The 14,693-nt window shown below is 40.5% G+C and overlaps 1 protein-coding gene across 15 annotated transcripts in view; it reads right to left on the bottom strand.

Annotated features, from left to right (window-relative positions):
• LOC103479767 (protein tyrosine phosphatase receptor type F) overlaps window positions 1-14,693 on the bottom strand; it is a 245,748-nt gene that overhangs the window by 55,731 nt on the left and 175,324 nt on the right. For all 15 annotated transcript variants that reach the window (XM_008434405.2, XM_008434400.2, XM_008434408.2 and 12 more), the window contains 6 exon segments: window positions 3,018-3,242; window positions 5,224-5,302; window positions 7,988-8,235; window positions 8,343-8,443; window positions 9,923-10,495; window positions 11,454-11,571. In XM_008434405.2, the coding sequence (XP_008432627.1) occupies window positions 3,018-3,242; window positions 5,224-5,302; window positions 7,988-8,235; window positions 8,343-8,443; window positions 9,923-10,495; window positions 11,454-11,571 (1,344 nt within the window).

Genomic DNA, 14,693 nt, shown 5'->3' with positions numbered 1-14,693 from the left:
TGCAGGTGTGGCGAGAGTCCTGTGCAACGATGGGATTTGAGGATTTTCTTTGAAGTCAGATATATCATAGCTGGCCAGGACTGCCTCCCTTGCACGTCCGTGGCCTTCTCAGAGTGGAGGGATTACATGGGGGACGCTGGGGGCTTTAGGGACATGTAAAGCAGCGCTTCAAGGGAATCAGGCCTGCCTTACGGACTGTCTCKGCCCTGTGACCGGGTCCTCGTCTCCCTCTTAACTCCAACCGCACTAATCGATCTCCTCTGCCGTCTTCACGGTGGAGAGCGGATGGGAAAACGAGCTCAAAGGAGGGAGTGGAAGGAAAGAAAGCAAGAAATAGGTAAAAAGTCTGAGATTCAGCTTAAGACATGAAGGACTCTCTCTCTCTGGTCGTCGAGGGCCCAGCTGCTGAATATGCATGTCCGGGGTAGCAGAGGAGCCCAGAGCAATAGCAGACTCTCATTCCTCCTGCAGTGAAGTTTAGCCCAGACCATCCCACAGAGACGCGGGCCTCCATGTTAGCGCTGCTCGACAAGCGCACAGTGCCGCCACTTAGCAAGCCAAGAGGCCTGTATTAGCATTGCTAAGACATCTGGATGGGGCCCCTGCTGGCTGCARGGAAGCCAGAGCTGGATCTCTGACGTCATTGTCAACCGATAAGGGAGTTATCAGGACAAGCTGTAATTTCTGTTAGAGGCTGCTACAATAAAGGCTAAGTGGARAGAAGAAAACAAACAACCGCTTTGTCTGATCGCAGCTGTTTTCCAAACGCTATAGGCTGCAAAGTGGTGAGAGTTTGATGATGGGTGATAAAGTTAACCCGAAATTTATTAACCTTGATGAGCAAGCAAAAAGAAAATGACARCTTACATTGAAAACTGTTTGTTGCTCATTTTAGACAGTGGAGGATAATGGCCAYTTTAATTTTAAGAAGGCAATTCATCCAAAACTTGATAATGGTGATTACCATTCATGCCCCAACAAATRAAGTTAATTTCTTTACACACAAGGAGACACATTTAGAGTAAATGTGTCTCCTAATTAACAAGTAAGATAAAAGCGAGAAGATACCCAGGGATGATTATAACATACAGAAGGAAAACGCATACTGAATTCTAAAGTTTTTGTACTTTCATTTACTTACTTAGTGCTTCTAAAAACAGCCAACTCACTTACACATCCCCAAAAACACCCACCTGGTTTTTGACAGTAAATTAATGTTTTTTGGTGTCTGTAAAATGAGCCGTTCCAAAATGTTACAAATCAGCAGGGAGTGTCCGTCACCTAGCAACGCCAGCCAAGCCCAGTCTGTTACCTAGCAACGCAAGCTGAGTTCCAGGACATTTGGTCAGTTGGTTTTACTGCTTTATATGCTGTACAATGGCTGCTAGAGAAGAGAAGTGCTTTGTTGACTTACCATTCAGAAACCACTGGCTGCATTTTTGTTGGTTGTGCAGGAGGCTCTGCTTCTGCTTTTCAAAGTCATGTAATTGGGGGTTGTTTGCAGCCAYTTTYGTGTGTGAGTGTAAACACTGAGTTGGAGCAGAAGCTTATTTTAAATTAAAGCAGCTCATTCTKAAGGRAGATCAAAATTGGCAGAACTGACCAGACCAAAATCTCATTATCTAAGAATGATTATGTACAAGAAATATAATAAACATGACTTAGCCAAACCTGTTCAAGGAAGCATAATAGGTCACCTTTAATGTCAGAAAGATAATTTGTGTAAATCTATTTGAAAATGTATTACCTTCTCTTGTTCAATTTCACAAGCAACACCAAGTACCTAATTACTACCACACCTGCCTGATCAAGTCAGATTTCCAGGCCAACCACAATTACTTCCAGAGAGCATCAAAGAACCATCCAGGAAGTCACAAAAGGACCCAGAACAAGATCTAAAGCACCGCATGCCTCACTCGCCTCAATTATGGGTCAGTGTTCATGATTCAACACTAAAAAAGAAGCCAGGCAAAAAATCCCTGGGAGGATACATTTGCTTTACATTACTTTGATGATCCAACAGACTTAATTTGAGGAAAATATTCYGKGGAACATTTTGAAAAGTCTGCGTATCGTTACATGTGACATGAAACAACTTTTCAGACAATAAAATATAATGGTGATAATCAAACATGATTGTTTGACATGGCTTCAAGGCCTGGATTGCTTTCTGTACCTTCACTTTTGCAAGAGAATCAAAAGAATACTGTCCGGCTATTACTTTATATGACCTTAACCTCAGGCACACTTGGCTTATGCAGCCTGTTTTGGTAAAAATCCTTATTTAAATCTGATTTAAATGCTGTAGCGTGTAATAAACAAACCATTACTGCTCAAAGACCTTCCTTGTGGCTGAAAATTCTCAAAATTCTGCAAAGAGTGAGCTGAAATTGCTTCACTTTGGTGGAATTTAATCATCACTGAAACTGAGTTAAGGATTTATCTGAAATTAAAATGTATTCAATAGTGTGAAAAACAAAAGTGTGACCAAAAAACATAACAAATATATAGTAAGGCAAAAACTTGCTAGCAGCACTGTAAATAAATGACAGATGGAAAATCTAAATATAAAAAATACTTCTTTAAAGGGTTTAAGCAGAAGCCCCTTCAAATTTACACATCTATATATATAGATCTATATTTATATAGATCTACATGCTATAAAACATTAAGCATCTTGCTCACCACAGGATATTAGTACAGCTGCTAATATCCTGTGGCAGGATAGCTAGGCTAATGTTAGCTTGCTTAGTTTCTGTTTTGATAGGACTTGTTGATAATTCAGCTCTGGGCAAAATTAACAGAAAGTTTTGTCTTCCTCCTTCTATAATAAAGTGCTTTGCTTTTCATGTTATTACCAACCACTGCTATAGTAGCTGGGTCCCCTAGAAATATGGTATTAGATCCGACAAACCGCTCAGCCCGAGTCTGATTTTGGAGAACTGCTGGTCTAGAGAGTACAATGCGAGGTCCAACCATCTGCCCTGGTCCAAGTAGAGAAGAAGGATGTAACTTACATAACTAGCTGTGCCGTCCGTCCCCTCGTTTCGTAGTACCGCAACTACAAACCATTGGAACTCCTGCATGTTAGTTAGGGGCTTGTTTTTGAAACCCATGTAGTCCTGGTCATCACCCAGCGTAAAGGTTGGCGGCAGATGAGTCAATTTGGCTGCAACATATGCCCTGGGGGACTCCACGTGGCGTCTGCGCCTCAGCATMGGACCTTCTCTGGACCTGAGCAGCTGGGGGAAGGAGGCAAAGTGGAAAGGTTATGGTTTAAAATTAGCAACAGAGCCCAAGTGAGATGACCCCTGAGACCTGACAACCTGCCAAAGTACAGCATTCAGGCTGTGGCATTAGCTCAGGTTTACATTTTAGCAGAAACTACTGCAGGGTTTGTTAGCCCTGGCCCTCAGGGGTGCACTGTCCTGCAGGTGATTAACAGGTTCCTGCAGGACTTGACAGCATGCCGAAGAGGTAATGCAATCATTTTAATCAGGTGTGATGGAGCAGCGACACATCTAAAAGATGAAAGACTGTKGCCCATCGTTAAGAAACTCTAAACTAGCGTATATGAGGCAAATCAAAGCGTCTGAACTCCTGGTATCTCAGAAAAACAAAGCCTTTGCATCGACAGTGTATGTCCAGTTTTGGCTGTGCTGCTCAGTAAAAGATAATGACTCCACAGTGCTAAAATGCCCTTTGCACGCTGGCACGACGGCAAACAATGCAGCCAAGCTACGAAGTGAGCAATTAGCACTTAGTGGAGCACACAATCTCAGCATGACTGCCAGCCTGGTTAATAAATGAGCGGGAGTGTACAGCACTGCGGCATTGTGTTTTTCAGCAGCATTTTGTTTCCTGTCACTGATGTCTYGTGTGCCGCTCCAGATGTAGCTTTATTAAATCATTATGTTGGAGGGAGGAGACAATGGCCTGCTCCGTGTTTAATGACTCAGGGAGTCCCATCTCTTTCCCTCTGTCGCCTTCATTATTCCTAAGGGGAGACCTTGAGCAATGGTGATTCAGATCTCCAAGTTTACTTAAACCTCCTGCCATTATTATTCAGGCATGTAGGCCTAAACTCCCCCATGATTAAGTGGCATCATTATTCAACAACAAATAAATAAATTGGGAAATCATATAAAAGTTYATGAGAAGACAGGAAGCCTCAACCAGAGTGCATCTRCATGACACACCTGTTGCTAAACCTGTCACAATAGGYAAATTATTGGATGTTAAAGTGAAATAAGYTCAATAATTTCAGTTTTCATTTGTTCAGAGACCTCATAATTGATTTTTTTATTTATGGTTTCAGTTGTAAGTGGATTTTTATTTGTTTTATTTATCATTTTTGTTTTGATTTTGGATATTTTAAGTGTCTTCCAGTTCCAATGCTAAGTRCTCTTTGATAAATTAAAGTTTATTAGCCTTTGAAAAGGTGAACTTACATTGTTATGCCATTACCGATAGATGAATTAAAAATGTCCTCAAAACAACAATATAGTTCATCGCAATAATTACTGGAACAATTTGTCATCTAGCGATATTTGCTATCGTAACAAACCAATAGGACAACACTATCATTCTGGCTACTTTCTTTTAGTCATCTTGCAGATTTTTTTTATTTTTTTTTTGTGGATTGATATTTGTGAAAGAAGGTTGATTTTATATCTGGTAAATCATTTTATTGCAGATTGTATTGGATGTTTGGGGTCTAAATCCTGATCCMAGTTGTTTTTAACCATGGGCCACAAGATGTTTACTTGAAATCTTTACTTATAATGTGCTCAAAAGTTTAGATTTTTAAAAAAAAAAAGCTTTCTGTCTCAGAATGTTACTGTCATAACATATTAATTAATTTACATATCCTTACCAGAGGTGCCAATAGATGCAAAGGTAGAGAKAAATTTGTAGGTGTTGCTTGCAAAGGAATATAAGAGAGATCAAATGAAGCCCTACATCACTTGTTAMACATTAATACYAAGATCTGAAATGGTTTTATTCGACAGATGGCTGCTGTTTGCAGACCTGGCATCCAATCAGGAGACTCCCCTCCTACCTGAGTGACTCACAGTTTAATATCTCTTCCTCCCTGAGCTCAGGAGGGTAGAGCTAATTGGCTGCCACCGGCGACTCTCCACCCAGTTGGAGCGGAAAATGCTATCCGTGACCCCCGTAACCTGGGAACATTAGCCAATCAGCCCCCCGCCTGGCACTCACCTCTTCCAGGTCCACTTCGTCTGGGCTYTTCCACCGCTGCATTGATTGGGTTTGTGGCACCACCACGATGTAAAACCATCTGATGAGGAATGAAAAAAGAAATAAAAATAAAGCCTCAGTAAACAAAGCATGACTCAGTCGAGACATTTGGAGACTTGGAGATGCTTTTGTTGGAACGACGCCACCGCACAAGTGAGTCTGACCAAGGTCGAACTCCAGCAGATTGGCGCTGCGTTCCCCAATTAATGGCTAAACGCTAAGAACATCTGCCACACGAACCGGAACAAACACCATTCAGTGGAGGGGAGCCTTCAGCTAATGGAGATCCCTGTAGGATTCCTGAGGTTAATAAGAGCAAATATGTGTTTCTGTGCTGCTGTTACGAAGACTCAGATGGATGGAAATGAAGGACGTCATTGGGGAGGGTCAAACGGAGGAGGTTAGGTACCGACTCAACGAGCATACATGCGAGAGCACACAAAGCACTCATGTTTCCGTGTTTGTATTTGCGTTGGCTCCTTCTCGCTGTCAAGCCCCGACTGTTTTCTCTCGGCTCAAAGTTTTCTCTCCACTGCGGCATTTTGTAAAACGAGCTGCTGCTGACAGTGAAAGCAGCTGCCTCTCCTTCTCCTCCTCCTCCTCCTCTCTGCTTCGCATCTGTGATTCAACAGTCACTCAAGTCCGGGAGTGGAAGAAGACGTGTATAACAAGGCGGCTCCTCACCAACACACCCCTCGACCCCTCCATCCCCCCCATCGCCAACCCGCTCCGTCTGTCAGTCTGAGCTGGACCTGGCCCGGACTTGACAGCACCGTAATCTTTACACCAATCAACTCGCCGCGCTCCTCTGACATGGCCGTGTCTGTGCGAGTGTGTGTACATAAAGGTAAAGGCTTTACCCGGCTCTTAGCAGCTCTTAACAATTTACGTCAAAAGAAAACAGCTCAGCCTGATGTTAAGTCTAAATTATCATCAGCTTTCAGAGAGTAAAAGCTGCGGTTTAAGAGTTGGAGCAGCGCTTCGCTATCGATCAGATGCTGGTATTTTTCCTGCAGCTCATCTTGAGAAGCTTCTGACTTTTCAGAGTAACCAACACAGATGGAAACTTTTTATTTTAATTTAGATTAAAATCTTTTTACAATTAAAAGTACAAAGTATTCATCCTTTATAAACACACCTTTTCCATTTCAGGTCAGGTTAATATGACCTCGTCTATCCAATTTGTTTCACTCTGAAGCTGACTTTGGTGGATCAAAATCAGCTTTTAATTAATTTACTGAAATTGGYAAAATGCAGCAAGCGCTCTCAAAGAAAGACTGACCCAAATCCTGTTCTTACTGCTTAGTAATGAATTGGATGCATTTCTTTTAATAAGGCAAATGAGCAAAACCCTTTTTAAGCTTTGAATCTGCAATGATCTGCACAGTCCTTCCTTATGGAAAATAAGACTACATTATTTTGTATGAATAAAATTATTTTTTAATGAATAAAATAGAACAAAATGTTTATCAATAACAGCACATTAAAAAAAAAACTAAGTCAGCTTCTAGGAAAATTCAATTACAAATAACATAAGATATAAATGYTTTGTTTAGTTCACTAAATGGGGAACAGATACATATATTTATCCACCAGACAGCTATAATGTTATTGCTGAAGAAGTGATGGAAAGTTGAGTGGAAGGAAAAATTGTGGTAGAAAAAGAAGTTTTGCAAGATGATGATAGTGAATCTTCACTATCATGATAGTGAATCTTCACTATCATCATCTGGGTTATGGCTGGAGTCTGTGTTTTGAGAATCGGATTATTTTTTCATAGTCTGATTAGCCCAATTCCTTTTCACACCATACCAGGGTTCATTCACTTTTCCCACAGTAAAATKTAAGCACTTTTCAAGGTAAGTTTTCAAACTTTTCCAGCACCACACATGGGCAACAATTAACTAAATTAGACAGTTGCAATTTACTATTACATATTTATCGCTGTTGTTAATAATATCTCGTGATACTGTCTGACATTCCACAGCAGGCACAAGCTAAACTACAAAAAAACAACATTTTTTTACGTCCCATGAAATACTTTTTGGTAATTCTAACTGGCTAAAAACAAGATACGTTTAGTCAGAGAGTGGAAAAAAACTCAGTCTTCCTATTAGGAGTATAAAAACGTAGTTTCAACTGTAACGTTTTCCAAATTTAGGCTTTTAATCAAACATTAGATTGCACTTTATTACAAAACTGTGCAGTTTGAATATCACACACATTCAAAGACTTTATACAAAAATCAAGCATTTTCAAAACCTTGAAAATGCCTCAGAAACTCAAGCATTTTCAAGGATTTCATGCATCTCTGTGCGAACCTGTAATACATCAATATAGAGTTTACCTTTTTGAACTGAACTACTTAAATTAATCAACTTTATGATGCTATTTTAATTTATTAAGATGCACATGTAATTGGTGTCTTTACAGCCAAAATGCTACTATTATTCATGAACCGGATCGTTTATTCTCCGGTTCATTGTAGGGCGTCCCGCGACATTTCCAGGCCAGAATGGATGTAAAGTCCCTAAATTCCCTCCGGTGCATTCTGGGTGAGCCTCAGGGCCTTCCCCCAGTGGGATGGAAAAACCTCTGAATGAAGACATCATGCTCACACCAGCAAACTACAAAGGTTTGCATTTTTTGATTATACTGACAATGCTTATGCTACTGAAAGTTTGTGGCATTTGGAGGTGTGAATGGTGCTACATAAATAACTGACCTGACGCGGGTGGTCGTCTGGACTTTTGGCAGGCTGATGATCATTTTGCCATTGTGAGGTGTTTGTGAGACGGGCTTGGCTTTAATCAGGTCTGGGGCCGTGCGGATGGACACCTGCTGCTGGAGACCGCCAGCGATGATGCCCCTGCTTGTGAGCACAAACGAGTAGTCGGTGTCTGGCTGCAGATGTGTGATCAGCTTCCTCTTTTGGTTTCCCTCCACCTCCACACTCTGTTGGTTGTACAAGATCTGCAAGAACAAAGTGGGAGAAAACTTGAGTTTCCACTCACATGTAAGGAAGTGATAAGAAGCCAACTGTTTCCGTGATATTTCAGGTAATTTTGACTGACACGTACCTTAAATGGAGCCTGGGATTTGTAGTTTTCTGGCAGGTCCCAGGTGAGGAGCACAGAKGTTTTTGTGACTGCCTTGACACCAAAGTTAAGGGTTGGGAAATCTGCAAAGACATTTGTTTAAAATKATTATCTTAAGTAAAAAATATATATATCAACAAATATTTATTGGCTTGGGCATACTATTGGAAAAATACCAGAAGATCAARTATGAACCTAATTTGGGATGTAAATAAATTGGAAAGTGTAGTTGAGGGGGAAGGTTCTGRATTTTGATTTAAAGGGGGACTATTATACAAATTTTATTATTTGAACCTTTTTACACCTCCAGCTGGGTCTGGCAGTATAGTCCAAGCATACCCAACCACTTATTGGCAATAAATTAATGTTTTTGGTGCCTGGAAAATGARTCGTTGGACTATTACGTCACGATCGAGGGGCACTGCATCATCACCTAGCAACCTGATGAGTTCCAGCACATTTGGTCAGCTGCTTTTACTGCCGTATGCACTGTACAATGGCTGCTGGAAAAGACAAGTATTTTGCTGCTGACCTACCATCCTGAAACCACTTTCTGCATTCTAGTTGATTGTGCAGGAGGCTCTACTTTTGCTTTTCAAAGATGTACRGWTGTATAATTGCACATCTGTGCTGTCAGTTTCACTGCGAGTGTAAACGTTGAGTTGGGGGGCGTGGCCAGCAGCAGYTTATTTGGATTTAAAGTGACAAGACGCCAAAAAACAGCTCATTCTGAAAGGAACTCAAGATAAGCAGAACTGACCAGACTAAAATCTCACTATCTAAAATGATTCTGTGCAAAAATGTAATGAACATGCTCTGTATAGACCATAAATCTGTGCTCATCTCTTCAAGGAAGCATAATAGGTCACCTTATAACAGTCTATTTTTTGAGTGGGGGGTTTGTTCTGGTTTTTGTTTTTTAGGTTTAGTTTAGGTTTAGTTTTTTAATAAATGTAAAGGYTTGATACTTCATTCTATTTTGTTATATTATGAACAAGTTAAATAAAGTGATGTAAAACATATTTTAAGTAAGGTGTTGCAAAAATTGAATACCATGTATTCCTGTCTTTCAACTTCAAAAAGTTGAAGTGGTATGAATAGTTTTTCAACAGACTGAGATCTCAGAGATCACTAGAAGATATGCGACAGTAGAGAAGGCAACCTGTGTCTTAAAATAGGCACCAATCCACTAATTAATAAGAAATCTTAGGTTTATAAGATTATAAAACACACAAGGAGGTATGTGCTGGGTACGCTTTAGATTTATGTGTAATGGGATGGAGGATGAGGATGCGTGGTAATGTGACTGTAGCGTGTAATGAGATTAGCACTCTGTAAATCAATAAACAGAGCTGCGGTACACTGAGAGGAAGATGAGACAGACGTGGCACAGATGGAGACAAAACTGGTTCCCTGCAGAAGTTAAGGCGCCAGCAAATGTTATGAAACACATGGACTTGTTGACGGACGAATGGCGTAGTATGATCACATGAGGGCTTAAAGCCCTGATGTCATGTTTTCAAAACAAACATTGGTGAGGTGTGTATGAATATACGCCCTACCGTTCGACATGGTCCTGCTCTGGATGCTGGGGCTCAGGGGGCCGCCCCCCTTGCTGGTGAAAGCCTGAACGCGGATGTCATAGGTGGTGTCTGGGTTCAGTCCCTCGATGGTAAGGTGTGTTTCCGTGGTGTTGCTGATGTTGTCTTGCTGGTTGTTTATGTCTTTGTACACCACCTTGTAGTAAGTTATCTTGCCGTTCCGTTCCTTCAGGCTCGGAGGCTCCCAGGTGAGCTGCGTGCTCGACTGGGTGAGCCCCGTCACCTTGAGGTTGAGCGGGAAGCCTGTGGGCAGATCTTCGGCCGTGCTAATCTCCTTCACGTAGGCCTCGCCGGCGCCRGCGCGGTTCCGGGCGCTGAGTCGGAAGACGTAGGTCGCTCCTTTGTGCAGCTCGGTGACGGTGTGGTGGTCTTTAGTTTTGCTCAGCTCYAGTGAGGTGAAGGTCTCTTCGTCGGTGCGCTTGTACTGCAGTTGGTAGCCCATCAGCTCGCCCACCATTTCCTTAGGCGGCTGCCACTGGATGAGCGCCGTGTTTCCCATGGTGGTGCTGATCATCATAGTGGGTTTGCCTGGCACTGAAAAGGCAAAAAAAACTTAAATCCACACTCCAAAATGTTTAAAATCACTGCTAAATTTAGGCTCAATGACCCCAAAATGAGATTTTCTTTGCCACCTTCCTCGTCATTCTCTTAAAAGCAAACATGGGTTGCTTACATGGTCAACTCTGGTAAGCAGCTATCTTCTTGTAGTCACACTTTTCTTTTATAATCTCTAAATTGGCATTTAAAATTTCTAACGAGTCCTCAGGGCCTTTGCAATAAGACCACAGCATGTGGTGCTTTTCCACAAAGTCATCTTTACACTAACTGCATTTCCATTGACCATGTAATTGCGCAAAATGGAAATATGAAAATAAATTCACTAAATGGAAACACACCAATTTATAGAAAACAAACATGTTTTTTGATAAAAACGTTTTTGCTTTAGGATGAGTTTTTTTTTAATCAAATTTGCTGTATTTCAACCTTTAATTAATCAGATTAAGAGTTGTATTTTTCTAAATTTTAAATTAGGCTGCACTTAAAAGATTTTGATATTTACTATGGATRCAGGTGAATAAACCAACGATTACCAGTTAAAACATTTATGTATGTACATATTAATCTACAAAAACAGTACTAACAAGTACAATGCTAKAGTTACAAGGCAGCATTATCCTGGAAACCTGCATGTTGCCCTTCATACAAGTACAATAACACAACAAATCAATAGTAACTCACATTATCACAGAGTTCAAATCTCTTATTCTGGCTTTCTAATAAACTGKTCTGGAGGAAAAATTACACAAAATAATGCATAATGATGTTTTGTCTTTAAATATAAAACTATTTTAACTTAGTGAGGTTTATCCACTCCTTTCTTGAACGTATATTCATAAAGGAATATTACTGGGGGGTTTCATTAAATAATGTCAAGTCTGATCTGTGCATGTTCTCTGTTTTGCATGAAAGCGTCGATAAAACTGCTGCTAACCTGCGCCAGTCGTGGTGACGACCTTAGCTTTGCTCCGAGCTCCGTCGCCCTTGGTGGTGTAAGCAGCCACGGTGACAGAGTAGGTGGTTTCAGCCAGCAGTCCACCAATAACAGCTTCCTGTAATACGGTGAAATAACAAGAAATCAATGAACCTGAGTAAAATAAAACCCCCTCATTGATGAAAACCATAATAAAATCCCCGTCAACGAGCTCACATCCCCTCAAACGACACACAGCACCAAAAGAAACATTAATGAGATTAAACCCCCTCTTCCATTTACTTATATTCCTTGATCAAATTTCCTAAAACAGAAATTAAACATTWAAAAATGCAGACAAACGGGAGCAGAAATTTTTCTTGGGTAAGAAAAACTCCTACGCCCAACTGTAAGGCACACGCTGCACCCATTAACCAAACCAAATGAACCAGAACATCACCAGTGTGTCAGTGTTCATGCCTGCCGCMTGGATAAGCATGGGATTATACCCAGAGGAGCTTAGGATCATCACTGCACTGCAGTTTCTTAAAACCCAACAAAAATCTTCACTTCTGACAGCCGGAAAACTATGAAATTCAACCCTTTTTTGGTAAACAAATATTAGACCTTTGACTTATGAAGCTCGAATTGTCGYTCCTCTGGCTGCATGTCCATGCAGTGTTATGCACAAAACACAGACACACTTAAAGTGATTGAACAAATCAGTAACTCAGCAGTCAGGAACAAACAGAGAGAAACAACTGTTATGTGTAACCTGCTGCAGTGCTGGCACTCACTACACCAGTCTGCATCAGTCGGAATAAAAACACACCCACACTCTGGAATTAAACACGGTGCGCTTGAACGAAGCCAATATGTAAACCAACAAACAAACAGACAAACACACACACACCTGACTACACATACTCACCAGCAGAGACAGGCCTGTGCAAATGGCTCAGGTCGCTTCAGATTTCTTTTTATTTTGCTTCCAAAAGTGACAAAAGCTGTTTTTGTGATAATCTTCCCGTTACACTCAACAGTAGTTACAAATTCCCTAAATATGCTGCTTGAAATGTTTTTTTTTCTCCCCACTATGTTGTTTAACATACTAATAGATTAGTAGGGCTTAGAAAGATTAATCATCATTCACCGATTCTTGAAATAATCATCAGCTAACCTTACATAAGTATAATGACAAAAAATAAATAAAAATAGCTAATCTGATGAAAACTCAAAGCAGAAATTAAGCTAAAACTGATAACACCTATCAAAACCTTCTCAAGTTAAATAGTTTTAACTTCACTCAATTTACATTTAGCAAAACAAAATCTATACTACTTGATCAAATACTTGATAATGTAAACTGACTTTAACTTTAATGACTGTATCTGGATTTGAATCTAAAATTGTGGAAGAATTTGTTGACCCCGTCTTCATGAAACTGCATTTGTCTTTGTAAAATGTCCTCAAATAGGTTTTGCTGACTGTGAGTGAATAAGCAGCAGCCAGTGAAAACATTTGAAAGACCTTGGAAAACTGAATTTAAAAATTATAAGCAAACCTATATAGTCTAAGAAAAGTATACATATAGACAGAAAACTGTGCAGATGAGCTCAGACTCAGGAATAAATGAATGCCTGCAGGCGGCTTAAGTACACATGCTCGAGTTATCTGGTTCTGGCTGGAGCCACTGAGAGGACAAGTACACAGATGCCTATAAGCCTTCCTGCTGGAACTCCTCTTAAACCCCAGATACTGAAAATATCATATAGCTTCTCCCTATTACTGTTTCTCTAGCTAACGAAATTTAAATTTCCTTAACTCAGACTATATAAGCTAGCTCTGTTCAACTGTTCTTTTTACCGTCTTCCTCTTTCACGGGCATTCAGCACTCCCATGCTAACCTTTAAGAGAGATGGGAGAAAAATGCTAAATTACTGTATAATAAAACCATTTTAACTTTATGGAGGAAGTCTCATTACTTTATTCATACAAAATGGCTTTAACAATCTCTGTGATGGCAGCAGCAGAGGTGGCCCCTCCTTCTGCACTGACAAGGTCGACCCAGGTCTGGTAACACTTTTGAAACTCAGCACAAAGTAGAGAAAGCAAAGCTTCAAAGTTTTCCTTCAGAGCAAATGCTTAGAGCAGCACCAAAGGGCATTACAAAGATTATCAAGTTATAGAAATGGAGTCTTTTCTATGAAGCTCCCTGCCACAATCCTCACTAGAATGGAAAGTGTCAAGAGACAATTAGTGACACGGATAGAAATAAAATTGCTTCTTTAAGCCAAGAGGCAATATTTGATATTATCTATGTTACTCGTTTTACAGTATTTGTGTAATGATTCACTAAAATAATGATAAAAAAAAAAGCTTTATAATCTGACTCCTTGCTAAGCGAGGGTCAGACCGACACGTTGATGTTTCTGCTGCTGACATCTGTCTGTGGCGTGTCCCACTGCATTAGCTACCTGGCAAACAGAATGCTAAGCAAACAACAGAGACGTGTGAAACGGGAGACATCCTCTGACGGCATCCGGCTCGCTGTCTGACAGGTGTTAATCAACGCATTAAAGGCAGAGGGACACGAGCCAAGCCTGACTCTTGGCATGTGGCTGCAGGGGGAATCTGTGACCAGGTTTCTGCAGCTTAGCGTTATCGCGTAGAACCAAACGGCTGCACACACCCTGCTGCCTCAGTTATTAAAGGGACAGATTAAAGCACTGGTGTTGGAGCCATTTTACCAGTTTGACAGGCTGAAACTGTCACAGTTGCAGTTTTCTAATTAAAGACTGCAGTAATCGTCTCGGGTAGAGCCATGGATGTTCACAGGTCATTTTTTTCCCCCCCAAGCAGAGACTCGAAGTCTCTAATGATATAAATATTCTCTCATCAATTGCACACCTTCTAGTCTGCCAATGGCACTSCATTGCTGTAGGTTATGAATTCAAATCAGGCACTGTTTTATCCTTAGGCTTAATTTCACTCATGAACATTTAACTTTTTCAAAGCCTTTCATTACAAACTTATGAATTATTCAAGTTGCAATATTTACATTATTGAGAAAACAAATATGCATTTATAGTGAAAATAGGTTACACCTCTTAACATCAAATTTCTGAATAAATAAAACAGAAAGCTATACTGTTAACAAGAATATAGTTGTATTTGTAATTATATAAATAGCACCTGTTATGTTCAAAGTGCTCATATTTTTTCTGCATAATGTAGTAGAGTTTTGAGGCTGTTCTTTTT

Source organism: Poecilia reticulata, linkage group LG17 (genome assembly GCF_000633615.1).
Source record: "Poecilia reticulata strain Guanapo linkage group LG17, Guppy_female_1.0+MT, whole genome shotgun sequence".
Lineage (NCBI taxonomy): Eukaryota > Metazoa > Chordata > Actinopteri > Cyprinodontiformes > Poeciliidae > Poecilia > Poecilia reticulata.
The sequence above is the reverse complement of the archived record's forward strand: the minus strand, read 5'-3'. Positions and strand labels throughout refer to the sequence as shown.